At 57.0% G+C, this 27,798-nt stretch overlaps 2 protein-coding genes and 1 long non-coding RNA gene across 11 annotated transcripts in view; 2 read left to right on the top strand and 1 right to left on the bottom strand.

Moving 5' to 3' along the window:
* SLC6A17 (solute carrier family 6 member 17) overlaps positions 1-9,893 on the top strand; it is a 58,023-nt gene extending 48,130 nt beyond the window's left edge. For all 4 annotated transcript variants that reach the window (XM_014740231.3, XM_070267234.1, XM_014740232.3 and 1 more), the window contains 6 exons: positions 110-351; positions 612-804; positions 2,918-3,110; positions 3,639-3,798; positions 5,469-5,631; positions 6,130-9,893. In XM_014740231.3, the coding sequence (XP_014595717.1) occupies positions 110-351; positions 612-804; positions 2,918-3,110; positions 3,639-3,798; positions 5,469-5,631; positions 6,130-6,498 (1,320 nt within the window). In that variant the 3' untranslated portion in view covers positions 6,499-9,893. The remainder of the gene's footprint in view (positions 1-109; positions 352-611; positions 805-2,917; positions 3,111-3,638; positions 3,799-5,468; positions 5,632-6,129) is intronic.
* A 6,219-nt stretch (positions 9,894-16,112) lies between these two features.
* On the bottom strand, positions 16,113-17,727 carry LOC106783227 (uncharacterized). Its single transcript, XR_001380890.3, has 2 exons — positions 17,328-17,727; positions 16,113-16,893 (listed from the first exon to the last, which is right to left on the bottom strand). It is a non-coding gene; the product is annotated as an uncharacterized lncRNA (long non-coding RNA).
* The window catches only part of KCNC4 (potassium voltage-gated channel subfamily C member 4), a 48,569-nt gene continuing 38,490 nt past the window's right edge, over positions 17,720-27,798 (top strand). For 3 of the 6 annotated variants that reach the window (XM_070267231.1, XM_070267233.1, XM_005610345.4), the window contains exon 1: positions 19,048-19,857. In XM_070267231.1, the coding sequence (XP_070123332.1) occupies positions 19,180-19,857 (678 nt within the window). In that variant the 5' untranslated portion in view covers positions 19,048-19,179. Of the gene's footprint in view, positions 19,858-27,798 lie in introns of all 6 variants that reach the window. The other 3 variants (XM_005610347.3, XM_001496153.5, XM_070267232.1) reach the window with 3 other exon arrangements.

Below are 27,798 nucleotides of genomic sequence, written 5' to 3'. Positions count from 1 at the left end.
CTGAACTCCATTGAGGTTGAAGGAAGCAGACGTGGCGGGAACTTCAGTGCATGAATAAAACCATCATCTGTGTGTCTCTTTTCTTCCCCCTCCCATGGCCCCCCCATAGCTGGACAAGATGCTGGACCCCCAGGTGTGGCGGGAGGCAGCCACACAGGTCTTCTTTGCCCTGGGGCTGGGCTTCGGGGGTGTCATCGCCTTCTCCAGCTACAACAAGCAGGACAACAACTGCCACTTCGATGCCGCCCTGGTGTCCTTCATCAACTTCTTCACCTCGGTGCTGGCCACCCTCGTGGTGTTCGCTGTGCTGGGCTTCAAGGCCAACATCATGAATGAGAAGTGTGTGGTCGAGTAGGTGGCCCCTCTCCTCATGTCCTTATTCCTCCCTGTCCACCTTACCCAGGAGGGACAGGCGGGCTGTGGATGCAGAGTCCCCATCCCCCTGGGCTGAGGGATGGAGATGAGAGGTGCTCTCTCTGTCCCCAGCCCTGGACCCCAGGGACAGTTCCAGCGATGTCTCTGTTGATGGTCCAGGGGTCCTGCTGGGTTGTGCCCCCAGGGTCGTGCCCACTCCTTCCTTTTGACCTGGCCCTCTCCCCTTTGTGCTGCAGGAATGCCGAGAAAATCCTGGGGTACCTCAACTCCAACGTGCTGAGCCGGGCCCTCATCCCTCCTCACGTCAACTTCTCCCACCTGACCACCAAGGACTACTCGGAGATGTACAAGGTCATCAAGACCGTGAAAGAGGACCATTTCTCAGCCCTCGGCCTCGATCCCTGCCTTCTGGAGGACGAGCTGGACAAGGTGAGGGACAGACTGCCCTTCCCAGGACAGGCAGGGAGGCAGACGTGGAAGTGCGGAACCCAGAGACAGGCTGTGGGGAGCTAGAGCTTGGGTGCAGGCTTCCAAAAGCCACCAGGGACTCATTCATTTACTTGAGCACCTACTATGTGCCCAGAGAGGGAGAGAGGAAAGGTAACAGCCAAAACTGCTGCCCTGAGGTAGGTTGGCTCCTGACAGGAGACAGGCAGAGACAGACAACAGAAACCACGGGAAGTGCAGAGGGTGACTTTCACATTCTTTGAATGGGTCATAGGAAAGGCGTTTGGAACAGTGCCTTGTACACAGCACGCAGAAAGTAGGTGTTTGTGTTAGCATTAGCATCTGCCCTTTGTGTCTGTCCCCTTTTGCCCTGATGACAGTGTTATGAGTCGAGTGTTAATATTGTCCGCTATTTTATAGGTGAGTGGCCTGTAAGTGGGGAGCTTGCTCAGGGTCTCACAGTGAGCAAGCAGGGAGCCAGGGCTCAGATTTGCATGCTCTGAGTTCCCCCTTGATGCTTCTGCCCCCTCCCCTGGCTGTCCCCACTCTAACTCCTACTGCCACCGTGACCCTTAGTCCCTGGGGTGGCGTAGGACAGGGGCAGGCTGCCCCCTCTTTCATGCCCAGGCCCAAGTCTGGACACCTTGCCTTTATTCCCATAGGCACAGCTGGAAACTTTCAAAGTGACTGTTCCATTAGAAGGGGTGCCAAGGGAGAGACATGCCCAGAGGGTCCTGGGACCCAGCTGGTGCCAAGGCTGATGTGGGGCAGAGCCAGCTCCTGTCAGCTGGGGCCAACCCTGCCCCTCTTTCTGGGGCCAGGGAGGGTGATGCTTTCCCAGTACTGAGGTCTGAGCTCCATGTTCAACGTCAGCTCCGTTCCACTGGCACCGTCCCAGATGAGGGAGCTGCATCCCGCTCCCCTGACTCTTCCCATGTGATCAACAGCAGAAGGGCCCAGTCTGGGGACCCCTGCCCTGGTTTCTTCCCATGTGACTGGCGGCAGGAAGAACCTCCCCCTTCCACAAGACCTGCCCCATTCTCACGGTGTGGCCTGGTCCTCTGAATAAAACTCGGGCTGTAGCCATTTTTGTTTTGTTTTGTTTTGTGAGGAAGATTGGCCCTGAGCTAACATCTGTTGCCGACCTTCTTCTTTTTGCTTGAAGAAGATTGTCGCTGAGCTGACATCTGTGCCAATCCCCTTCCATTTTATGTGGGATGCTGCCACAGTGTGACCTGACAAGTGGTGCTAAGTCTGTGCCTGGGATCCGAACTCATGGACCCTGGGCTGCTGAAGAGGAGCACGCAAACCTAACCACTAGGCTACTGGGCCAGCCTCTTGTAGCAGTTTTTTTATACAATACAACTTCAATAACATCCACATGACAAGGATTACATACACAATGGGGGCAGGTGTTCCCTCACGATCGCAGGACATTGCAGGACAACACAGAAGTGTGTCAGTGGGCAGTGTGTGGTCAGTTGCCCCGTGAGCAGGGACCCAAGCGTTAAAGCAGTAGTCCTCTACCTTGGCTGCCATCAGAGTCACCCGGGGGCTTTACACAACCCTGATAGCCAGCTTTACCCCTAGACCTATCAATCATTGTCCCTAGAGTGAGACCCGGGCGTTGTTGGTTTTAAAGGCTCTGATGTGATTCCACTGGGCAGCTGAGGTTAAGACCACTACGTTAAGGTCTGGAGTTCAGAGCTGGGAGCAGCCAAAACTGTGGCTGAAGCAATCAGGGAAGACTTCTTAGAGGAGGAGGACCTTGAGCTCGGTGTGTTTCTAAATGTGAGCATCTTCATCTGAATCGCCTGGAGTCTTTGTACAGCTTGCAGGTTCCAGGTCCCACAGGCAAACTCCTGAATTGGTGTCCTACTCCCTGGGGGCGATTCTGATGCCCACTCAAGTGTGAGACCCACTGGCCCAAAACAAGAGGATTTAGTTGGGGGCGGGGAGCCCTGTGACAGAGGGAATAGTTATTTCCATGGCTCCAAGGGCAGACATAAGGAAGCAGGGGACTCCTGGGTCGGGGGGGGCGGTAGGTGTGGGCCCTCACTGAGCCCTCGCCTTCTGCCCCCTATCCACCCCACAGTCTGTGCAGGGCACAGGCCTGGCCTTCATCGCCTTCACCGAGGCCATGACACACTTCCCTGCCTCCCCGTTCTGGTCCGTCATGTTCTTCCTGATGCTCATCAACCTGGGCCTGGGCAGTATGATCGGGACCATGGCGGGCATCACCACGCCCATCATCGACACCTTCAAGGTGCCCAAGGAGATGTTCACAGGTAACTCCTCCCAGCAGACCCCACTCACTTTGTGACAACGATCAGCTTGTGGCTCTGACTTTAGAAAGACCCCGTACCCAGAAGCCCGCCCCCACCACTGAGACGCAGCTGGAGCCTGGCCGTGCCGCCCAGAGAAGAGCACTGATGAGCCAGGGGGAGAAGGCTGTCTGGGAATCTGTGCCAAACCCGAACTAGGAGACAGACCTCCTTCTTGGTTCCTTTGCCCCTCCCCCAACGGCCTGCTGAATCATCTTGGGCAGGGGTGGCCTCCCTCCATGCTGGCCTTGTCCCCTGCTCCATCTCTGTCCCCCCAGCCCTGGGATGCTCCCCGCCTAGTAGAGTGAGAGCTCAGACCTTCAGCATCTGGACCACCTCCCCCCAGGCAGGGCTGGGCTGGGCCTGCTGAGGGTGGGCTGCAGGTCTGCTGTGGGGAGGGGTGGGCTGGGAAGGGCCTGGGTGCCCCCCAAGACCCCCGGGCCTGCCCACCCTGCACCTTTGCCCCCACACCGGCCTCCTGGCTCTCTGTAGTGGGCTGCTGTGTCTTTGCATTCTTCGTGGGGCTCTTGTTCGTCCAGCGCTCCGGAAACTACTTTGTCACTATGTTTGATGACTACTCGGCCACCCTGCCACTCACCGTCATCGTCATCCTTGAGAACGTCGCCGTGGCCTGGATCTATGGAACCAAGAAGTAAGGGAGATGTGGGGAGGGGTGGGGACGGGAGGAGGGGTCTGTCCCATCCTGACTCCCTGGAGAGTGCTGTGTTGCCAGGGCTGCTTGTGAGCGGGACAGGAGATCACAGAGTCAGGATGTCAGAGCTGAAAGTGCCCTTCTAGATCACAAGTGAAACTGAGACTCAGACATGACCGCCCAGGGCCGCTTGGCTAGTGAGAGGTAGAGCCAGTCTGAAGACGCAAGTCTTCCCGGTTCAGGTCCTGGAATCACCCTAAATTGCCTTAAATTACCATAGCACAACTCTTCAGAAATCTCTTAGGCCTGTTAAGCACTTACTGGGTGTACGAGAAGCCCTTGCCCTCAAAGAACATAGGGACTCCGGAGCCTGATTCGCAGTTTTGAGGTGATCTACGTAGGGGTGTGAGATGAGTGTGGTTTTGGCCTTAAGTTTGGTCGGGTGGGTAAGAGAATTCAGCAGTAAGAACGGACTGGGTCTCAGGGCCTGAGCCCGGGACAAACCCACACTCACCGTCAGCCCCTGGCCTCAGGCCTCAGGCCTCGTTTGAGAACAAATCTGTATCCCCAGGAAGCCCCAGGTCTAGGTCCCCCCACTCTCAGTGTTGGCTGTGGCCTCACTCTCCTTGTCCTCAGTGAGGCCTGGACTCTACCAACCCACTCAGCCCGACCCTCCCCGACGTCTGGACCCCGTCTTTGAATCACCCTCTCTCACGGGCCCTGCTCCAGCCATCTCCTTGCCAGGGAGGGCAGGAGGGGCCGGGCGATGAGGAGGGAGCAAGCTTGTGATCCAGGGCTGGAAGAGGCTGCTAGAAGGGGCTCTGACCCTCCTGCAGTCTGGTGAGGCCCCAGTACCTCAGCAGGTATATATAGGATTATATAGGAAACTAATTATATTGAAAATTAGCAGATTACTGTTTAAAATCTATGATATAGTAATGTGCTTTATTTTTGCTGCATTAAGTTTCAACATCTAGCTGTGGCTCTAATAATGATAATTTTGAAGTAGCGATGAACACAAATTATGTTGTAGGTATCTTCAATTGTAATGTGGTAAGAAAATCACGTTATCTGTGATTTAATCAACTGGTGACAGTCACAGGTACTGTTAATATTACTGTAGTCGCTTGCATTTATAATGGAAAGAAATGTAAGATTTCAGTTAAGTGCTATTGAGGTGAACATGACTTTTTTTTTTAATGCCATTTGTGTACAGAGCATGCCAGCCTCCCAGAGTTGCACCCAGAGAGCTGTGGTTAGAAACCCTTGAGTCAGGGCCAACTTCTGCCTTTGGACACTCGGGACATGCACTTCTACCTCTTTTCCAGCAGGGGGCGTCTAGAGCTAGGCCGGCCTGAGTGGGGCCGGGCCCCAGAGAACACAGAAGCCCATACTGCTTCGTGCCAGCCCAGGGCATGTCGGGTAGGCTGTATCACATCCCTGGGTGGAGTGTGACGTAGTCAGAGCAGGTTAGAGGAGGACAGCAGAGCCTTCCCAGAGGCTCTGTAGCCAGGCCACAGAATAATACATCAGGAGCATTGAATGTGAAGAATCGAAGAGTCCAGGAGGGAAGGACTGGTCAGTGAAGGCTTCTTGGAGGAGGTGGCTATGGAGGAAGGGGCAGGCACAGTGGTGGTGCCAACTGCTGGGCCCTCTGCTGCCCCTGGCAGGTTCATGCAGGAGCTGACGGAGATGCTGGGCTTCCGGCCCTACCGCTTCTATTTCTACATGTGGAAGTTCGTGTCTCCGTTGTGCATGGCTGTGCTCACCACGGCCAGCATCATCCAGCTGGGGGTCACACCCCCGGGCTACAGCGCCTGGATCAAGGAGGAGGTGAGGGGTGGGGGCCCTGAAACCCCAGGGACGTTGGCATCTTCCCAGGCCGTTAATGTAACAGGCAATAGAGATCAACCCTTATAGGGTGACTGTTGTGTGCCAGGCCCTGCCAGGGGCTTTGCACACCTGATCTGTAACCTTCACAACAGCCCAAAGAGAGAGAAGGCATTATCTCCATAGCACAAATGGGGAAACTGAGGGTCGAAAGGTTGACGTCCTTGTCTAGTCTTTCTAACCATGTTCTCGCTCCACGCCTGTGGAGGGACTCACCCATCCTTTTACAGATGTAGAAACTGAGACCCAGGGAGGCTCAGACCTAACCAAAGTGACCGGCTAACTCAAGTAGCACCTGCTGCTGACCCCATCTCTGCCAATGCCTGGCCAGGATGGGGGGTGGGGGTGGAGGGAGGGCAGGAAGAGGCAGCTCTGCAGGTCCTGGGAGGGTGAGGCTGTCACCCTGCTGGGCAGCAGCCCTCACCCCCGTCCGCCCCCCAGGCTGCCGAGCGCTACCTGTATTTCCCGAACTGGGCCATGGCGCTCCTGATCACCCTTATCGTCGTGGCCACGCTGCCCATCCCTGTGGTGTTCGTCCTGCGGCACTTTCACCTGCTCTCTGACGGCTCCAACACCCTCTCCGTGTCCTACAAGAAGGGCCGCATGATGAAGGACATCTCCAACCTGGAGGAGAATGACGAGACCCGCTTCATCCTCAGCAAGGTGCCCAGCGAGGCGCCCTCCCCCATGCCCACTCACCGCTCCTACCTGGGGCCCGGCAGCACGTCACCCCTCGAGAACAGCGGCAACCCCAATGGACGCTATGGAAGTGGCTACCTCCTGGCCGGCACCCCCGAGTCAGAGCTGTGACCGCTGCCCCCACCCCGCCTGCCTCTGCCCCACACCCGACCAGCCCACTTGTCCCAGCCTGGCCTCTGCCCCTAGGCCAGGCCCTCTGCCCAGCTGACTTCTGCTCCCAAAACCTGTGTGGGGGCCGGGAGAAGCTCTGTCCCCCAGTCCAGGTCCCCAAGCTATGTAACCCTCTGAGACCCTTTCACCAAATTGTGACCGAATAACTGGAACAATCCAGAAGTCCTGATTCTCAGCACAGGGGAGACTCCGAGTGGCCACTTTAGGGGTCACTCCACCCTCTCTCTGTCCCTGTAACCTGCCACCTGCAGTTCTGAGGTCTTGGGGTCCCTCTGTGCTGCCAGGTGGTGGTGAGAGGGACCAGAGCGAGGGTGTGAGGGGGTGCCTTATTCGAGGCTGGGGTAGGACATGTGCCAGGATGCAGGGCTCACCTTGGGATGGGGTTCTGCCTTGTGAGGTGGATGGAGCCCTCTGGCTTGAGCAGTGGGAGTCAGGGGGGCTCCTCTGCCCCTGGCTCCAGGTAGCTTCTCCGATGTCCTTGCCCTGCCTAGGGTGAGTGAGGCGTGCTCATGCACCTGCCTGGGCCTGAAGCCCTCCCTGCTCCGTCAGGCGTTAGCTGTTTCCCTGCCCTCTCCTCCCACTCTGCCCTCCGCGATCCTGGAGCCCAGAGTGGTGGCTCTGCCTCTTCCCTCAAGAGAGAAGAGGAGAGTGCACAGAGAGGTTTCCAGAGCACACCTGATGGTTCACAGCACAATTCAGAGGTTTGGAGCACAATTGTGAAGCACACTCCCTCTCCTCTCACCTGGGGCCCCCCTTTCTTGCTAGTGGCAGCTTCTCCCCTGGAATAGAGGCCCTGGAGTTCAGGGGCTCACACCCGGGAGGCCTCGCACCTGGGGAAAGACAGATAATTTCACTGCCCCTTTGGGCCGCCACTCACTCTCCTAGTATAAGCATAGCCACCCGGTGTGTATGTCACGTGCAGACACCTCGGAAACCTTTCCCAAGCCACCTGGCCCATGGTGGGGAGGGCCACAGGCAGTGCTGTGGACACTGGAGGCTGCCAAGGGGAAGGGCCGGGCCTCTGTCCTGGGGCTCAGCCCCCACAGCATCCCCACCCACCCTCACCTTTGGGCCTCCCCAAGAAGAGGGAGGCCCTCGGAGTGCAGGCTGGGAGCATTAGAATCTGGCTGGAGAGTAAATGTCTGCAGAGAGATGGATGAGCCAATGGGAGGATGGATGGCTGGATGGATGGATGGATAGAAAGAAAGCTGGGACAGCAAATCTCCATCTTTGAGAGCTGTGGGGAGCAGGGCAGGAGCAGGCCACGGTGCTGGGCCGGGGCACCCTCGCAGTGTCCTGACTCCTCTTGTGGCTCCCAGTGCTCTGAGCCCTGAGAGGGACAGACTAGGCCCAGGGTTCGCTCCTTCACCCCTTAGTCCTTTGGTCCCTCCCCCACCTCTTCTCCCATTTCCAGCCCTCTCAGCCCCACCTGTCCTTCCTGAGTGTGTGAGGGGAGAGGGAAGCCCACCCACAACAGCCCGCCTCAGGCCCCTCACCTGACAACGCCTCCCAGCTGGCCCCATGCCTAATCCCAAGCAGAATTAGCAACAGGAAAAGCAAGGCCCCGGGAGAGACACTCTATATATACTCTTCTATAAATTCTATTTCTATTGTATATTCAATCTGTACATGTGGGTGTAAATGCTGTTAAATGACAAACCCAATATTATACTGTGGCTGGTGGACTATTTTCATCCTCAGTGCTGTACAGATCTATTTTCATTGTATATTTGATATATTTTTAATTTTGTAGCGTGTGGCTGGGCCAGGCCCCAGCCTGCCAGCCTGTGACGGGGGCTGAGCTGGGGCCGTCTGCTTGGTCCTCATGGGCTCGCTCGTGCTTGTAGCCTTTGCGGTGAGTCGGGCCCTGTCCTGGCTGTGTCTCTGCTGTTAGACATAGGGCCCAGAGCTTGGTGTGCGTGTGTGTATGTGTGCATGTGTGTGTGTGCGTGTGCTGTGTGCACGTGTGGGTGTGGGTGTGTGTAGGTGATTTGTGCTTCCCAGTGTTCACCCCATTCTTGAAGACCACGCTGCCCTCGCCCCACCACCGCCTCCTCTCTGTGTGTCAGGTGAGGCCTCAGGACAGGTCCTCTGAGAAGCTGCCTGCTGTGGGAAAGTCACGTGTTTCTTGCTGGTGACTCATTGCCTTCACACCACTGGGTTTGCCAGAAACAGAGAAGGAAGGTCCTTGGAGGGAAGAAGCCCTCAAATTTATTTTCCAGCCAACCTCTTGCTGTTCCCACTGGTGTCATAAGCTCTGCATCGGGAAGAAAAGTCCTGGATTTCTTAAGATGGCGAGAGCCCCAAGAGGGCATCTCACAGATCTCTGTCCTGAGTTTGTCCTTGAGGCAGTCCTGACTGTTCAGAAAGGAACAGCTGCCCCTCCCCTGGGCTTCCGGCACACACCTCTGCTCACTCCTCAGGGGAGCCGGGAGTAAGGGGTGGGCGGCAAGGCCAGTGGGGTCAAGAGCAGATGGGGCATCTGACAGGTAAGATTCAGCCCCAGACTGCCTGGAGGAGCAGGAGGTGGCTGGGGAGGGGCAGGCCCCCACATCCCTGCCCAGGGTGCCCACCCCACTGGCTTTGGTGCTGTCTATGCAGTGCCCACAGGAAATAGAGCAGACTCCAGGGCAGGGCAGGGCGTGCCTGAAAGAGGGCCCTGCCCTGCCTGCCTTCCAGGCCCCATCACCAGCTTCTTGCTCAGGGAGCCCTCTTCACTGAGGCAGTGTGAAGCCTGAGGCCCAGATCGGGGTGGACAGGCGGAGCATACAAGTTGATGCCTGCGAGGTTGGTTTTTGCTCTCCAGCAATAAATCTGAGGGACCACTGTGTTCCTTGTGCCGGGAGAAGCCCCCTGAGTCAGCCCATCATAGGCCATGAGGCTGGGAGCCAGAAGCTGCGTGGTCCCAGACCCTGAGCAAGCCTGCAGTATTACGGGCAGGGGCCTGCCCTTCTGCCCATCCTCATAACCCACCGGAGTAACTCCCCACTGTGGAAAAGAGAAGAGACTGAACAGGTGGGAATGCTCCTGACTCCCTGAGCATCCACTAGGCCCTGAAACTGGGGGCCTGCTGACTGGGGTGGGGTGGGGGCCCAGGGTATCTTCCCATCCCGAGCTCGGCTTTGTACAGATCCAAGCACACACGGCAGGCATCACTTTAGGTTCCAGCACAAGGTTGGAACAATACAAGTTTGTATGGCCCATGGCTGGTAAGAGCCCTGGGTCAAGACCACTCGGCCCAGGGGAGAGGATGGGGCCTTGTCACCCCCGGAGCCCTCCTTCCTCTCTACCCACTGCCCCCCCATGGTGTACAATAAAGTGTCTGTTCTTACCAAGCTCCTCTTGCGTTTCCGATCTGTCTGGGATCAGGGGGAGGGGCTGGGGGAGGCTGAGGGTCCCGAGGGCAGCTTTGTGTGAAAGCTTGGATGGGGCAGGTGGAGAGGACGGCTGTGGGAGTTGTGGGTGCAGGCTGGCTGGCTGAGGAGTTTGGGGAGGATGGGGAGGGACCTGCATTTATTTTCCCAGGAATTGTCCTGGGTGTCTAACAATGTACGCACTTGTCCTGGGCCTCCCTGAGTATCAAGTACTCTACCTGCCCACCTCATGGGATCTCTGCAGCTGTTCTCTGAGGGAGGGGCTCTGTTGTCTGGGTTTTCCCAGGTGAGGAAAATGCTGCTTCTTCTGAGGTGAGGATGGTGTTCGGTGTCCACTCAGAGGGCTTTGTGGGGGAAGTCCCCCCCCACCGCCCCGCCAGCAAGAGCCATACCTCTGAGCTCTGCAGGGGTGAGGAGTGGAGGCCCATCTCAGGGAAGGGCTGGGGGCTGGAAAGCTGCCAGCACCCAGAGGCCTGAGAGTGACAAGGGGGATGGCAGGGGACTCAAGCGTTCGCAGGAGCCAGCATGTTCTAAGTTCTGAGGAAGTGGCCCCTCTCTTCAAGGTAGCTCTTTTGCAAACTTCAGTAGAAGGTAAAGATTAAATATGGTGTTTGACATTACCCGTTTTCTCAAATTTCAATCCCAAGTATGTATGTATTAAGCACCTCCTGAATGCTCGGCTCCGTGAAGAACAGAATGAGCTGGTGGTAGGGGGAGTGCTGCTCCCAACCTCACCCTCAAGGAGCATAGACACTTGGAGAGGCAGGACATCTGGCTCGTAGGGGAGGTCCTGCCCCACCCCACCCCACTCCAGTCTGCAATGGTGCTGCCTGATCTCAGACACAGGCAGCCAAGGTCCCCAAAGAAACCTTCTGTTTCCTTCTGCCATAGAGAAGATGTTGTTCCAGGAATAGCCACCAGATGGCAGGAAACCCCTTCTGTCCGGGTCTTAGTCCACCTCTCCAACTTCATCATTCATTCCTTTGTGGGTTAGTTTACTCATTGAACATTTATTGAGTATCTGCTGGGAACAGGCTCTGTGCCAGCTACAGATATAAGAATAAATCAGCGTCCACTGCCCTGAATTTTACGATGGAACCCCCCGTGCCCTGGACTCCAAATCTCCCCACCTATCTCTCAAACAGGGGAATGTCCTAGGGCTGGAAATGTCACTCCTGGTAAATTCATCCAATCCTTTGGTTGAAGGTAATGTTTTTGGTTGAAATGTCAACCCTCCTGCCAGCAGGGGCACACAGACCCACTCAGACTCTGAAGCAATATAACAAGGGCTCGGGTGCAAGGGGGCTATGGAGTCAGACTTCCCAAGTTCAAGTTCAAATGCCAGCTAGGCCTCCCGCCTCCTGGGAGACCCAAGGCAAGTTACTTAATCACTCTGAGCTTAAACTTCCTAATCTGTAAAATAGGTATAATGAATGGATTGAATGAGATAAGGCAGGTTGCTGTGTATCGTTTCCCCAAACTTAGCGGCTTAAAACAAGCATTTTATCATATCTCATGGTCTTTTGGGTGAGCAATTCAGGCATGGCTTGTCTGAGCAACTCTTCTGGTGGCAACTGAGGTCACTTTTTAGTATTCAGCTGGCAGATGAGCTGGTTTGGAGTGTCCAAGGCAGCCTCACTCTCATTCACTCAAATGGCCGGCACCTCACTGAGAAGGGCTGGAGGGCTGGGCTCAGCTGGGACATGGGCCAGAGGAGCATCTCAGCTGGCCTGTCCAGCAAAGTTCACGTCTGGGAGGCCAGACTTCTTATGCGATGGCTTGGGGTGCCCAGAAAGACCATTTCAAGAGACAGGAGGTGGACGCTGCCAATTTCTTAAGGCCTAGGCCTGGAAAATGGCACAGTGTCACTTCCGCATATCCTATGGGTCACGGCATCTGCCAAGAATTAAGGGGAAGGCCTACAGATCCCACTTGTTGGCGGGAAGGGGGCCAAAGACTTTGTGTCTGCCCATGTAATGGGTCTGTTCCAGGGCGTTGGGCATCTTCAGTCATTGGTACCAAGTGGAAGCTTTCTCCTGAGGGGAAGTCAGCTTAGAGAGACAAAGCTGGGCACAGAACAGGTAAGTTAGGATGGGGAGGTGAGTGGCCAAGTTTGCGCCCTGGGCGGAGGGAGCAGACAGGGAGGAGGAGAAGGGCATGTGGGAGGACACAAGAGGCCGCTGTTGATGCCTCATGGTTGCTGCCTCATGGTTGCCCCGGGGCGTGCGGCAGGAGATTGGTTTGAGTTATGGCTCTGTCGCCAACTGCACGACCTTGGGCAAGTCACTTAAACCCCTGAACCTCCACTTTCTAATCTATAATAGGAGGATGACAATAAAATCCCTTTCTTGCAGAGATGTTATATGGGAAAAATGAACTCCTTCTGGAATACAGTATAGAATTCTTTCCAAACTAAAATAGAATAGGTTCTCATTAACTATTAGCTTCCTTTCTTCTTACAACTAGAATAAATCCATGGGGCCTGCTTCCTTCTGGGGGTCCCATCACTCATGCAATGAGCCATTCTCCCAGAGCTATTCAGAAAGAATAGTTGCGGCCTAAACCTAAAGAAGCCAAGGAAGGAGAGGAGAGAAGGCACTGTCTCCAGGAAGGGGAGTGTCACTGGTCCTACACACGGTCCTGCTTCCCCCACAAACAGCCCCAACCAGACACGCAGGCTCAGCCAGCTCCAGCCACAGGCGCTTGGCCCAGCATTGAAGAATTCTGTAGACCCAGGGATGTGGTGGTTTTTTATTTTTTTAAGGCCCCAAATTCTTTAACACTTCAAGGAAGTGGAGTCTATGCTTCCCCCCTTGAATCTGGATGAGCAAATGTGTCCTTTGATCAACAGAATATGGCGGAAGTGATGCTTCGTGACTTCTGAGGCTAGATTAGAAAAGGTCATGCCACTTCCACCTGACGGTCTAAGGATTATGGTTCTGGGGAAACCTAGCCGCCATGTAAGACGTCCAACTACCCTGAAGCCAGCCCGTGCTGGAGAGGCCATGTGTCTGCAGGTGCTTCCATTGACAGCTTTAGCTGAGCTCCGAGCCAACAGCCAGCATCAACTGCCAGCCACACGGATGCACCATAGTGAAGGGTCAGCCCAGCTGACACCTGACTACAGCCGCGTGAGGGACCCCGAGCAACAATGGTTCAGCTGAGCCCTTCCTAGCTTCCTAACCCATAAAATCATGAGCAAAATAAAACGCTTGTTGGATTTATACCACTAAGTTGTGGGGGTAATTTGCTTCACAGTGATAGTAACCAGAACATGAGCCTTAGTGATTATCTGGCCCAACTAGAACAGTTGGGGAGACTGAGGCCCAGAGAGGGGAAGAGATCTACCAAGAATTCTCACAACTAAGCAGGGGAAAAACTGGGGCCAAAGCCTGGGTTTCTTGACTCCCAATCCAGTGCACCCTCCATACAGCAAGGTGCTGACAGGCAGGGCTCCCACGGTCTCCCACCCTCATCCCACTGCCTCAGTAATTCCATGCATCAAGCATGAATCGAGGGGTCTGAGTGCCTAGGATTGTCCTAAGCCCTGGGAATCTACAAAGAAGAATTTGGCAGGGATCCCTGCCTTGCAGAGGCCATCATAATTTGACTTGGAATGTCCTGCCCACAGGCATACTCACTGTGCCAGGCACACTACTTTCTTTACTTATATTATCTTAAATAGGAAGAAACCTGGGAAATGGGGAGAAGACTATGCTGTCACTCAACAGCAAATAAACCATTATGAAGATCACTCCATGCCAGCCACAGTGCCAGCTGCAGAGCAGCAAGACTCAGTGCAGATCAGCCTGTGGCTCTCTGGGGCAGAGCCGGGTGGGTGCTGGGTCTCCCCGTTCTTCCCAGGGCAGGGAAGGATCCCTGGGCTTCATGAGCATCCAAGAGGAGCTACAGTTTGGTCTGCCTCTTCAAACAACTGCTTTTCCTGTCCCCAGGACACTGCTTGGGGGGACCAGGCCCATCAGGACTACGTAACTGCTCTAATGGAATGAACCAGTTTGGCTGGAATTTAGCCCAGGTGGGAGGAATCTGTACTTTTCTAGATGGAGAAATGCTGAGTGCCAAGGAGTCTTGGCAGCTGGGCCCTGAGCTAACGTGCATGCGCGTACTCAGGCTCTCTGGACCCAGGTTGGGTCTCCATCCCAGCAGCCTTGAGCAAGGAGGGCTCTGGGGGGGTCCACTGAGCTGGCCCTGATCCTGATTCTCATTGGTCTCCATGTGGAGGCCATGGGGGCCCACATATCATTCTCTGCCCTTGGCCCAACCCCAGCCCCAGCTGTCTCTCAGAACTCACCACAGCTCCTAGTCCTGAAATCTCTCAAGGAGAATGTGTCTGTGAGCTGGCACCAGGTCCCTTCCAACACTGTGACTCCAAGTCCACAGTTTATGAGGCTCTGAGTCACAGCCAGGCCTGAGTTTATGGCCTGCACCCTTTTGGTCCCTTCCCTTTAAGAGTTGGGCCATCAAAAGCCATCTTTGGAGTTCCTTGGGGCCCCAAATATACCTTCACAGCAACCCAACGCTACCTTCAGCCCTTGTGCAGAGCCATTCTCTCTGACCTCCACCAGGCCCCGTGGACTGTCCTCTATGGCTGGGTTCTCCCCAGATCCCTCCTGGGAAGGCTCTCAGCAGTTTATTTGGAGCCTGCAAATCCTGCAGGCTGCCGGGGGGTGGGGAGGGGGAGGCAGGATAAAATGAAATGATAAGGAAACTCTCGTCCGCCCTTCTCTCCCTCCATGGGGGGAAAGGCACTGTCACCCTCTGCCGCAATGATGATGCTGATAGAGTAACTCAGTTAACCAGACTGGGGAGCAGGGCAGGCTGGGAAAGGATGCTGGCTCCTTGACCTGAACCTGAGGGAGGCGTCAGTCCCTGGCAGGAGCTGGAATGCCAAAAAGGGGGAGGCATGAGTATCAATGGATAGGACCTTGTCTTGGCAGCCACGGGGCCTGCTCCTAGGCCTTTAGCCCCTCCAAACAAGCAGAGTCCAAAGAAGGAAGATGGAGAGATTGATGGCTCCTGTCACCCCAAAGTGGCTGAGCCCCCTGCCAAGCCCCCAGTAGGGTAAGGAGATGGGTAAATGACTTTGATGTCAAGCTCTCCAGCTTCCCACTGGCGAGATCAGCTTCAGCTCTGAGAGAGAAAGGGCCTTATTTGAGGGTTCTAGAAGGTCTACAGGTACTTGACAGCCCCCATCAGTGTCCTCTGGGATCATGGTCCTCTTTTCCTATCTTTCTGCCATACCTTTATTCCTGGTGAGAGAAACCACTGTGGCTGACACTTTAGCATGAACTGGCTCCCAGACAGACACTCTTTTCTGACAACCAGAAGAAACGGGGGCACCCAGGGGAGGAAGGTGGAGAAAAGGTGATAATGGAGAGAAAGAACCTTGTGGGATTAGGAATTTACAACTGTGTCTGCTTCGTGATCTTGCTTAAGCCTGTCCGTTACCAAGGTCTTGGAGGAATGGAAAAGGGAGAGAGCAGGCAGAGTCCCAGATAGGAGAGTTAGTCTGGGAGAGGCACCTGAGGTCCTGGAATTGACAGGAAGCCCAGAATCAGCTGTCACCCGGGCTATCAGCCCCTTTTCTCCGCATCACCACAGCCCAGAGATGAGGGTGAGGTCTGGAGCAGGGTCTCCCAGCACCACCAGGGGGCAGCACCCACCCATCAAGTGAAGGCTGTCACACTTGCAGGCTGGGCAGGGGGCTCCCCTCTTTCCTGGCATCTGTGCTTTGGGGAAACAGCATGACTTCACACACACAGACTGACGGGGACAAACCCTATGATGCCAACTGCAGCATACAGAATCCCTCAGAATATTCCAGAAAGACCCAGGTAGCACGTCAGCCCAGAGCTCTAGGATAAAATCTTTAACAAGTGGTGAGGCCTCTGGCCTGTGGCTGGGCTCCCCTCCCCAGGAGCTGGTCAGTGGGCTAACTCAGGGGGCCTCTCCCTAGCGCACCTTTACTGGCTGCCTCTCCCAGATGGGCCCTCTGGGTTCCTTGGCTCTTCCTGGGTTCCCCCACCCCACACCCCAGCTTTCCGGCCTCCCCTCCAGGCCTCCTTTTTCCCTGGCAGCTTTCTCTCTCTACCTATCTCCCCACATGCTTATCTCCGTCCACAAATGCCACAGAATGGAAGCACCTAGAGGCAGAGCTTGACCAGGCGAGGTGGCGGGCTCTGTTTTATTCAATGATTTCCAGGCCTGCAACAGCTTCTGGCACACAGTAGGCACTCAAGAAATATTTACTGGGTGAACAAATGTCTCAAGTGTGGATGCTGGGATAGTTTCTCCCCCTCTCTCACCCCCCTGCCATCAACCTCTCCACTTTCTTCGAACACCTGAGTTCAGCCAGCCTGAAGAATGGAAAGTCAGGGAGACACCCCAACGGAGTTTGCCAGCTAGGACTCGAAAGCTGTTCATTACAGCCAGTTCTTTAGTATTCTTGTGTGGTTCTTCCTTCCTCACTCAGCCTTCTGGCCTGCCCTGGGTCTTCTCTTCCCAGTCATATTTGGGATATTTCTTTTTTGCAGCAGCAAACTCAAAGCTACCTAAACTCTGAAATGTAGACATCAGGTCCAAGGGGTGGGTGGACTAGACACAAATGGGGGAGGGGCAGCAAATGTGTGTTTCTGACCACAGTCCAGGATGGTGCCTACCTCCTCTGCAGATTAGTGCGGATCACCAAAGATCACCAGCATTTGGTTTTCTGACCTCATTAATGATAAGACTTTTCATTGTTAGAATTCCTTGCACTTGCACCAGGCGTGTAACCTTTCCTCAGAGCACATCCAGCTCCTTGTCTTGTTTTTCCCAGTAGAGCCAGGTACTGCCTGATCTGGACATCAGATTGTGCACAGGTGTCCAGGGCAGGTGTCAGTCACCTTGCACTTCTGCCTTGAAGTCCTCCTTACACCATCCAGATGGACAAGGAGGCTGCCTAAAGCAGTAAAAAAAAAAGAGAGAGAATTAATGTAAAGATGTAGAAGAGGTTCTGGACTTAAAAACAAATAAAAATAAACGAATCTGGAAATTGCTCTTGGGATGAGGCCAATAAAGTCGGGCTGGTGTCTAATGCTTTGGGCACAGCAGCTTCTCAATCACTTAGCAGACAGGTTCTCAGAAGCAGGCACTGTGGGAGAGATCAAGATGAAAAGGTGGTCTGGAGGAGCTCAGGGTCAGAGAGGGAGATGAGACATACAAAGGGCAAAGTCAAATTGCAATGAGTGAAACAACAATAAAACCAGGAGGCAGGACCGGGACACCACCTATGCGCCCCCAGGGCAACGATGAGCCCTGGCTTTAATGACCTTTCACCCCACACCCATAGCAGCGCCAGGACTACGATTTCCTTCCACCCAGACCAGGACCTACTTCTCTGCCCAAGGCTGCCAGGTTCCCCATTCCACCGCGGGGGCTTCGGTGACTGTGACAGAGGCTGTAAGCATCAAGATCTCGGGCGTCTTGGTCCTGGTTGGGCCTCGAAAGCGCAGGATGGGGGTGGGGTGGTCAGGAGGCCCCAACACGGTGTCTGGAGCAGGAGGGGGCAGCCTTCTCCTTGCGACACCCTCTCTCCACTCTCTTTCCTCCCCGGGCCTCCAGTCAGCCATGAAACCGCAACAACGCGACCAGCTTGGCGAGGAGAGGGCAACCGGAGCCCCCAGAAGAGGGCAGGCGGAGGTTAGAGGTCAGGGGTCGAGAACGCTTCGGAGTCTCCAGGCTGCAGTGGGAGGAGCTGCGGGCTCGAGGGAGGGGGGCAGGGGGCCGAGGAGGGTGGGAGGGGATGGAGGCGGCGGCGGCGCGCAGGGGCGGCGCGCTAGGCTGGGCGCTGGCGGCAAGGGGGTTACGCGCTTCGGCTCGCCTCGGGTCCGCGGAGGAAGGCTGAGCTCGGCCGCCGGAGCCCTGCAGCTAGCCGGGTCGGCCCCGCGCCGCGCCCCGCCCATCCTGCCCCGCGGAGGGCGCGCCCGGGCGAGGCGGGGCCGGGAGGAAAAGGCGCCACCAGAGAGTGGCGTCCGCTGCCATCGCCGGAGGAAGACGGCGAGCCCCCTGAGCTCCAGCCCACCGGCGCTGAGGCGGCCCCTCCCCTAGGCCACCTCTCACCCGCTCTTTACCGAGAGCCAAGGCCGGCGCCCCGCCCGGAGATGGGCAGACGCGTGGATGGCGTGGCTCCCAGCGCCGCCAGATCGCAGGAGCCTGGCGCCGGGGCGCTGCGCTGAGGCTCCCGCTCGGCGCAGCTCGGGAAGCCTGCAGGTGTCCTTGGCCGCTCGGCCACTGCCCGGGAGACTCCTTCGCCAGTGCCCAGAGCCCCGCTCCCCGGAGCCCGGCTCCCCAGAGCGGCCCCGCCTCCCAGGCTCGGTGCCGCGCAGGACGCCCCGTCTGAGGCCCCCCCGCCCCAGCACGGCCCCCGCAGCGCCCAGCCCAGCGCCGCTCCCAGCCGCCGCCGAGCCGCGGACGCAGGACCGGAGGCTCGCTCCTGCGGCGCGCTTGTTTTCCTGCTGCCGCCTCGCCCTGCGCAGTCCCCGCCCGCCCGAACGCCGCGCTCCTCTCAGCCCCGCCCGCCATCCGTGCCCTGCGCTGGATTTATGAATGGGGGGAAGAGGCCACATGCCGCCGCCGCCGCCTCGAGTTGACCGCACGCAGCCCGGGCCCGCGGAGCTCCGGCTGCCGTGAGAGCGTCGGCTCGGCCCAGGCAGCCTCTCGGAAGACTTGTTGCTGCGCTGCCGCTGCCGCGGGAAGCCGGCGCTCCCGCGGCTCGGCGCGGTCTGGGAGCCGGAGGGTGGCCGGAGTGAGTGTGAGCGCGCGCGCGCGCTCCGGACCCTCGCAGTGCGCCTGGACTGTGCGCTTTCTCGTCTTTGGGGGGTGAAAAGGGGGGTGTGTCCCGGACCAGGAGCGTCTGAGTGTCCAGCTCTAGCGGGGGAACGTGTGTGTGTTTGCCCCTGACTCCCTGGGCCCCTCGCTTGGGTCCTCGGCTACCCTTTCCCCATCCTGCCTCCCTCCCCGGCGGCGCCTGCCCAAACCCCAACCACCTGTGCACCCGAGAAACCCAACTCCTCCCGCTCCGCGCCGGGGGGTGCGGAGGCAGGGGCAGGGCCACGCCGCAGAGGGGGCCGCCGCCGCCTCCTGCCTCCTCCTCGTCTCCTCCCCCTCCCCCGCCTGACGCTGCCTCCTCGGGAAGGGTGTTTGGAGGGCAGCGGCCGCCCCAAGCCGAAGCCCCGCAGCGCTTCTTATGATCAGCTCGGTGTGTGTCTCCTCCTACCGCGGGCGCAAGTCGGGGAACAAGCCTCCGTCCAAAACATGTCTGAAGGAGGAGATGGCCAAGGGCGAGGCGTCGGAGAAGATCATCATCAACGTGGGCGGCACGCGACATGAGACCTACCGCAGCACCCTGCGCACCCTACCGGGCACCCGCCTCGCTTGGCTGGCCGATCCCGACGGCGGGGGCCGGCCCGAGTGCGATGGCGGTGGTGCGGGCAGCAGCGGCAGCAGCGGCGGCGGGGGCTGCGAGTTCTTCTTCGACCGGCACCCCGGCGTCTTCGCTTACGTGCTCAACTACTACCGCACCGGCAAGCTGCACTGCCCCGCCGACGTGTGCGGGCCGCTCTTCGAGGAGGAGCTCACCTTCTGGGGCATCGACGAGACCGACGTGGAGCCCTGCTGCTGGATGACCTACCGGCAGCACCGCGACGCCGAGGAGGCGCTGGACATCTTCGAGAGTCCGGACGGAGGCGGCGGAGGCTCGGGGCCCCGCGACGAGGCCGGCGACGATGAGCGGGAGCTGGCCCTGCAGCGCCTGGGGCCGCACGAAGGAGGCGCGGGCCCCGGCGCCGGGTCCGGGGGCTGCCGCGGCTGGCAACCCCGCATGTGGGCGCTCTTCGAGGATCCCTACTCCTCCAGGGCGGCGAGGGTGAGTGACAGGAGCCTGCGTCGCCTCTGGGGTCTGCAAGGGGGTGCAGGGTGGTGGTCGGTAAAGGCTGGGAGGAGCCAGACGGAGACTGACTTACCTTACCACTGCCTCCCTCCCAATTTCCCCTGCCTTCCCTGGGCCCCCAGGGGAATCACACCCCCCCTCTCCCCTGCACGCCTCATCAGATTGCACACACACGATTTACTACTTGGACCTAATCCCAGATGCCTGCTTTGCTGCATCCCCCCCACCCCCCAGCCCTTAGTTGAGCTCTTCCACCCCCTTCTTTCTGCACAGGGTACCTCTCTTCCTTTACCTGGCACTCCTCCACAGGGCCAGAGTCCTGGAGAGTTCGGGTTAGGCCTTCCGCTGGGGTCAGGCAGGGTTTAGGGGAAGAAAACTAGCATGTGTTAGCACCACAGGATAGGCAGGCCATCGCATTCACTGCTTGCAGGCGTGCCGCCTTAGTTCAATCCTCCTAGCAGCTTACTGTGCTAGACCTGTGAGTTTTAGAAAGGGGCACAGGGGCTTCAGCCTCTTCAGCCCGTGACAGGCAGGGCTGGGACCAGAAGTCAGGCCTCTGTCCAGGTTTGGGAGGGGCCTTTTTACAGGGAGATCCCTGCCCTATGCCGTGCCCCTGAGGCTTCCTGGACACCTCGAAGGCATGAGGGCAGAGATAGACTGAAAGGGCCGAATGTTCTGGGCCCTGCAGGCCCCATGGCCAGGGGCCAACCACACTGCCTGGGGATGATCCCAGGTTTGTTGCTGCTTTTCTTCCTGCTGTGGCACAGATTGGTTTTCCAGAAAGCCCTGGTTCAGGTTACTGCTTGAAATGGATGTTTGGGCTGGGGGTGGGGGGACGGGTGGGTTGATTTGGGCAAGAACCAGTCCCTTCCCACCACCTTCTCCCCAAGTCAGTCCTGTTTCCCCTAACTCCGTTAGGTGGAGGGCTGGGCAGATATGCTTGGGCAGCTAAAAAAAAAAAAAAAAAGCCCCAAAAGGTGGCTTTAGAATCTTTGAAAAACAGAATCCTGGGGGCTGGTGGTCTGATCTCATGGCTGGCAGCCTGATCTCATGGCTGGCAGCCTGAAGTCTGTCTGGGAATCAGGAAAGAGCTACATGACGTGCTGGGTCTGGGGACTGCCTCCTGATGTGGAAGCCAGTTGTCACCTCTGGCATCCCAAGCTGTCATGTTAATGAGTCTCAGAGCCCTCCTGGCCCTGCCCCCCCACCTCCTGTGCTGGGCCTCAACTCAGTCAGGGGAGGAAAAGTTCCACTTCCCCACCCAGGGGAGGGTAGGAGATTGGGAAATGGGCTGCAGGGAGGGGCCAGGCAGACACAGACGCTAGAGCAGGGCAGCTGCATCTCCTGCCCGGAAGAGAAGGGAGGAGCACAGGGCTCTGGTCGTGGCGTACCAGGCTGGGACTGCAGGCGTCCCAGGGCAGCCACTGGGAGACAGGGCCCTTTTGCAGGACTGAGTGAAGCTAAGGCCAGTTGCGTTTGCTTCTCCGCCTGCAGCCCTGGGACCAGCTCAGAGGGTGAGGGCACAGCAATGCCCTGGCTTGAGTCTCCTGTCAGTTGCTTGGGCTTCTCATGCAGTTCCCTAACCGCTAGTGTCAATTCTTGGCTGTGTGCACTAGAAGAGAGACAAGTACGGATAATGCAGCCTCTTTCAAAGTTGGGGGTCAGGGGAGGAGGGAACAGGTTTAGCTTGATAGAGATGGGGAAAGGGGCCAAGCCTGGGAGGCCAGAAGGAATGAGGTGGGTAGGGGAGCAAGGCCCTATTTCTGAGCATCCTGGGGTCTCTGGGGACTTTCCACTGTCTCAGGTTCTTCCCTCTTGGATTCCAAGGGTCTATACCATCAATGAGTTAATTTTTTCCTTAACTGACCGCAGACTGGCCCAGCCAGGGGGCTGTGTGAGTAAGCTCAGAGCCTGATCGGCCCCTTGAAGTCCTCCAGAAGCCCAGGAGACTTTGCCCTTTGACGTGGAGTCACATCAGGCAGGGCATTCCAATTGAGGGAGGAAGTTTGGGGCCAGACAGGATTAATTGGTTGAAGCAGTGAAGAAAGCAGGACTCAGAGACAGTAAGTGTCTTGTCAAAGACACTTAAATAAGAGCAGAGCCAGCAAACCACCCCTAGTTTCCAGTCTTCTGGGTGTTAATACTGATGTGAACAGCTGTATGGAGCTTTGGTGGCATTCATGCCAAAGGAGGACTTGCCTTCTGCTAAGGAGCACAGAGGCAAGCCTTCAGCTGTTCCTGGATCACACAAGTGAGAATTCATAATTTAAAAAAATTAACGACAACTGCTATTTATTGAGCACTCCATGTGGGTACTTTGCATTAGTCTCTAATCCTCCCAGTAAACTCGCAGTGGAGGCATTATCCCCATTTAACTGACTGAGGCTGTGAGAGGGTAAACAACTTGCCTGAGGTCACACAGCTGGATCTTGGTGGGCTGTGACCGCAGCCAGGGCTGCCTGACTCCCCAGCCCTTGCTCCACGGGTTACAACATGTTATTTCCACTGCACGAGGCTGTTTTCCAGGTGGAGAGGTGGCTCTTTCTTGCTCTGGCCTGGGAGGTATTCTGAGGTTTTGTCCGTCCTCTGGATGATATCAGAAAACCTTGGGGCAGATGAGGACATCAGAGGGGACACTTACTCTGTTGCCCCTCCAGCCTGAGGGTCTGAGGTCCAGGAACTCTGGGCCTGCGCCCTGCCCCCTCTGTTTACCTCAGGCCAGTGACGCTGTCCCCACCCCCAGCTGTCCCCTGGGTCTGTGTGCACGCTTTCCTTCTCTTGGGGCCTCTTCCTGCTGCCTCCCTGGAGGGTCTGTACCCGCAGCACCGTGGTGGTGGGCTTGGGGCACTCAATGATGGCCAGTAAGGGCAGAGGAGCAGCACTGTGCCCCAGGCGTCTTCTTCTTCACACACAGCAGCCGGTCATTTGAGTAGTGCCTTATGGCAGAAGCAGAACAGATACAAACGCAAAGTGAACGGAGCTGATTGTGGGAGCCTGTTGCTTAGCTACCCGCCTGGCCCGAGGAGCCATTCCCGTGCAGGCAGCCTCCCAGCCTGGGGTGCTCACCTCTGCTCCCTTCACTGTGGCCGGGCCCATGGGTGGCTGCTGCTGTGGTTCTGTTTCTGTGGCCTTACCTGGGGGCAGGCACGAGGGGCAGACTAGTCCTGGCCCCACCTGCCCACTGCCTATAGTCCCGGGCAGAGTGAGGGCTCGGCAACAGCCAGGGCGGCTTCCCAGCCTCAGGGGGACCAGCGTCCAGAGCTCTAGAATCAGACCTGCCTTCTTTTCTGAGGGCAGACAGGAGAACTGATGAATGGGACCTGGGCACTCCCCTCCCTCACTCCCAGTCTCCAGAGGTCCCAGGGGCCATGCTGGCTTTACCTTAGTTATTAGTCCTGTTACAGATGACAGTCCTCCTTCTTTGGCTAAATCAGTACTTGGGTTGAGTTTCCCCATGATGTTTTCCCTATGAGGAGAGGACATGACCACAGGATCCCCATTGCTCCAGGAAGGCAGCTGAGGCTGGGCTTTCACACTGAGGAAGCATCCACTAGGCGTCAGGTGCTGTCACCTGTGCATTCTTCTGATGTCTCATCTGGCCCATGTGAGGCAGGGATTATTAACCTCAGTTTACAGAGAAGGACACTGAGGCCGGGAGGGGCTTGCTCAAGCCCACACAGCTGGTGGTAGAACTAGGATCTGAACTCAAATCTTGTGACCCCACATCTGTGCTTGTACCCGTGCTTCAGCCGCCTCCTGTGGCTTCTTCCTGGAGAAAGCCTCTGACTTCAGGAGGGCCCTTCTGCTCTCCTCCCATCCCTTCCTTCACTTCTCCCTCCAAACTAAAGCTCCTGTCTCCTCGCTCCCTAGAATTCTCATGTCCAAGCTTGCCTGCTTGCTTGCGTTTTTTTTTCATTCCCTCACCGTGGGACTTTCATAGGACAAAAAGAAAGGAGGCTTGGTTAGGAGAGGAGACTAGGTGTCCCCCGGCCCAGGCAGAGGAATGAAACCAAGGCCTTCTAGGAAGGAAATGCAGAGCTCTGTTCCTCTCGCCCCTTCTCATGGTCCCGGCTTCTCAGGCCCCGGCGTCACCTGGGACCAGCTGATCGGTGGGCAGGACCTCTGGTCCCGTGCCCTCTGGGCTAAGGAGAATCACAACCTGAGCCCAGGTGCTGGGTGCCATGGCTTCCCAGCCCCCCAGGACGGCGGTGCCAGCATGCCCCAGGGCAGCCCCTCTACCTCCCTGGGGAGCGATACGGGTGCAGGCCTCCCCCAGCCCCACCCTGAGGCAGCCTCCCAGTCTCCTCCTGGGTTTGTTTTGTGTTTTCCTCTCTTATTCTGAACAGACCAGCATTTGCCTCTGAACATCTCATCTCTGGATGATGAGGTGTTTGTTTGTCACCATGTGGGGTGGGGTGTAAAGTGGGGGAGGGGGTAAAAGAGACCTGGGCTATTTTGGAGAGCTGGAGGATGAGCAGGCAGGAACAGAGTCAGGCAGCTGGGCCTCAGGAACGGGCACCCCGGACCCCTCACCTCTGCTGTGGACGGTGTTGGCCTGGGATGCTGGGCGCCAGGGCACTCACGCCATCCTTGTTCCTGGGCAGCCAGCCTGCGTGACCTCTGGCCCAGCTCCCTGCTGGGTTTTTTTCAAGCTGGCAGGGGTCCCCGTCAGGCAGTGGGTTTGGCCTACCCTGGCAAACCGTAGAGTCTGAGAGCCCAGGTGCCTGGAGGTATTCCTGGGCACACCCTTGTCACCTCTAGCCCCGGTTAGCGGGGCTGATGATCTCTGTGATGGGCTCCCCAGGACCGGGAAAAGGAACAGGCCGTCGCCTTGGCTGCAATCATTCAGAAACATTTATTGAGCGCTGGCTACATGCCAGACCCCAAACTGGGCCCTATATTTATAAAGACGAGCCAGAGGGGGTCTCTAATCCTGAAGAGAGCCAGGTCAGGTAGGGGAGGTGGCAGTTGGGAGAAATTAGATGACAAGAAATGGTGATAATGGTGTAAGATAGATCATGAGAGGTGCCACAGTAGTCTTAAAAAAAGTTCAATAGGAGGTGAGAGAGGGAAGCCATGATCCCACCTCTACATGGGACAGGGTTGGAGGGGGTGGCGTGCGGAAGCTTCAGCGAGGAAACAGAAGTTGAGCTGAGTAGGCCCTGCAGGATAATGACTTAGCTCCCTTAAATAATTTTTAGAAGGAGGCAGGTTATAAATAAATTTATAAATAAGTAAGTGTTCAATGTGGGTAGTGCGTAACTATGCAGACTTAGGGAAGAGGGGACTTTCCTGGCCAGGGGACTGGCCCGAGCAGAGATGGGACAGCATGGGACACTGATGGGCAATACCCCGGAATTGCATTTGACTGGATAATAAGTTCTTGGCCAGTGATCTAGGCTGGGCTGAATTCCTTCTGGGGCTGGAACTCAGAGGCTCTGGGCAACCCAGTGGCCCTGAGAGGCCCCAAGTGCTGACTTGGTAGGAGGTGGCCATAGGTAGAGGCTGGCTCTGGACACTAGAACCAGAGGGTCCTGGCTGGGCAGGGGGCAGGGCCAGGTTCTGCTCCTAGGGAAGCCCATGACGGGAGAGGAATGGGGGTCTCTCGGCTGGGAACTGGGCTTCGTAGTTCTAGCCCTCACCCAGGAGCCCAGGGATGGCTCAGAGATCCCTTTCCTGGCAGACTCCCTCTTCCTTCCTGCCTCTGAGCCCCCAGGGCTGCCCACTCCCTTCCCAGCACTTCCTGGGCACCAGGATCTCGCTTCCCTGGAAGGCTTCGCTCCTCGTCCCATCCCCACAGAGCTTCCTCTGCAAGTGTCTTTGGCTGTGTTCTCAAATTTCTCTTCTCCTACACTTCATCCTTAATATAGGTTTTTGGGCATGAGTCTTCTTATGTTTATCTGTCCATCTGTCTCCTTGGCCCTTCCTCCTTGGGCTCCCCGCCCTGCCCCCGCTGATTGTATTCAGTTCCCAATGACTGGTGTCTGTCACCTCTCCCCCCCAGCCCCCCCACCCAGCCTGTGCCAGATTCCTGAGACACTCTAGGCTCTGAGCTGAGTTTTGCAAATATCATTTATTTTAATCCTCAAAACGACCCTATAAGGTAGGTACTGCTCTCATCCCTCAACACACCAAGCATGCTGTGGCCTCAGGGCCTTTGCACTTCCCGTTCCCTCTGTCCCTCAAGCTCTTCTGGATCTTCACATGACTCACCTCCTCCCTCCTTCAGGTCTCTGCTTAGATGTCTCCTTAGCCTTGAGGCCCTGCCTGACCCCCCTATGTGAAATATCTCCCCCACCCTCCGACTCCTTATCCCCCTTTTCTCTTTATTTTTCTCCGTAATCCTTATACCATTTGTCATACTATCTATTTTCCTTGTTTACTTGTTGACAGTCTCCCTCCACTAGAATATGAGGTCTGAGGGGCAGGGGGTGTGTTTTGTTTCCCAGTGTTCCCCAACACCCAGAACTATGTCTGGCATGTAGCAGGTACTCACTTTTCCATTTTATGAGCAAAGATCCTAAGGCTCAGAGAGGTTAAGAAACTTGCCCAAGGTCTCCCAGGCAGTAAGTAGCAGAGCCTGACTTGCACCCGGAAGTGTGTGACTACATTTCCACCAAGGACAGTTGTAGGATGAGCTTGGTGCAGGAGGCTGGTCACAGGGCGGACACATCAGCTGACACTCCTGGGTCTCTGGGGATGGTGGTCCTGAGCAGGATACCGCTGGCCACATGAGGGGCCCAAGGAGCAGGAAGCTTGAAGGAGCAGCGCTGCCCTGCACAGAGGCTGGGAACCTGCTGTCCAGGTGCCGAGACCCTCCCACCTCCTCCCAGCAGACAGGAAAGGAGTTGCTGCTGGCGGAACCCGTTCACGCAAGCACTTTTCCACCTGGGCAGCTTTGACTTGGGGCAGAATCCACAACCTGTGTCCCCGGGCAGTGGAAAGAACGCACAGCTTCGGCCATGGGCACCAGGCAAGCCAGTCCTCCCCAGGCCTCAGTTTCCTCACCTGTGAAACAGCAGGAAGGGAGCTGAACTGCATGATCTTCAGAGTTCCTTTCACTTCTAAAAAGCAAGGATTTTCTGATATTATTGGCTCCAGATCCAGCTCGCCTTCAGAAACTGCATGCAGGGGTCCACAGAGGCCCCACACCTCCTCAGCTCTGTCACCACGTGAGCACTACTGTGTGCTGGGTGCTTGCTGTGTAGATGCTCGTTTAATCCTGTAGTAACACTACTAGGTGGGTTCTAGAACTGTCCCTGTTTTGTAGCGAGGAACAGGCACAGAGCGCACCATTTACCTGGTCAAGGGGCAGGCCCAGGATGAGGCAGCTGGGCAGTCTGACTCCAGGGCTCCGTAGCTTGCCTTTGCTCTGGTCTCTGGCTCCCCTGAGGCCCCACAGTCCCCTCGGCAGGGCCAGGTGCCCATGGCCGAAGGGAAGGAGGCTCAGATGCGCACTGCCGGTGCTGCAGGTGGTTGCTGAACGGGAGCGAGGCCGTGACCACTAAGCAGGGTGGTGTGCTGCAGCCAGCGCGTCCTCCCTGGGCCCTTCTTTGCCCGGGAAGTGTCCCAGTCTAGAGAGCTGCGAGAAGGAAAGCATCCATGATGGTGACAGGCACTGATTACAGGCAGGGGCACCACTTCCACAACAATTCAGTTTGAGGAATAACTTAGGGAGGAAAGGAATAATTTGGGCCCTGAAGGGGGACCTGTAACCTTGGGACCCACCTGGGGCAACATGCCAGAGCCCACTCCCCTGCATCCATCACAGCTCAGCCTCAGGTCTGCCTGGCGCCTGCTGCCAGCCCTGGAGAAGCTGCAGGGGGGATGGAGGCCCCATGCAAGTTCCTCAAGGAGGAGTGGATTTTCCAACTGGTTTGGTTAGAGGGCCAAGCGGGAAGAGCACTGAGCAGAGAG

Source organism: Equus caballus, chromosome 5 (assembly GCF_041296265.1).
Source record: "Equus caballus isolate H_3958 breed thoroughbred chromosome 5, TB-T2T, whole genome shotgun sequence".
Taxonomy (NCBI): domain Eukaryota; kingdom Metazoa; phylum Chordata; class Mammalia; order Perissodactyla; family Equidae; genus Equus; species Equus caballus.
Note: the sequence above shows the minus strand (reverse complement) of the source record. Positions and strands in the feature narration are given on the sequence as shown.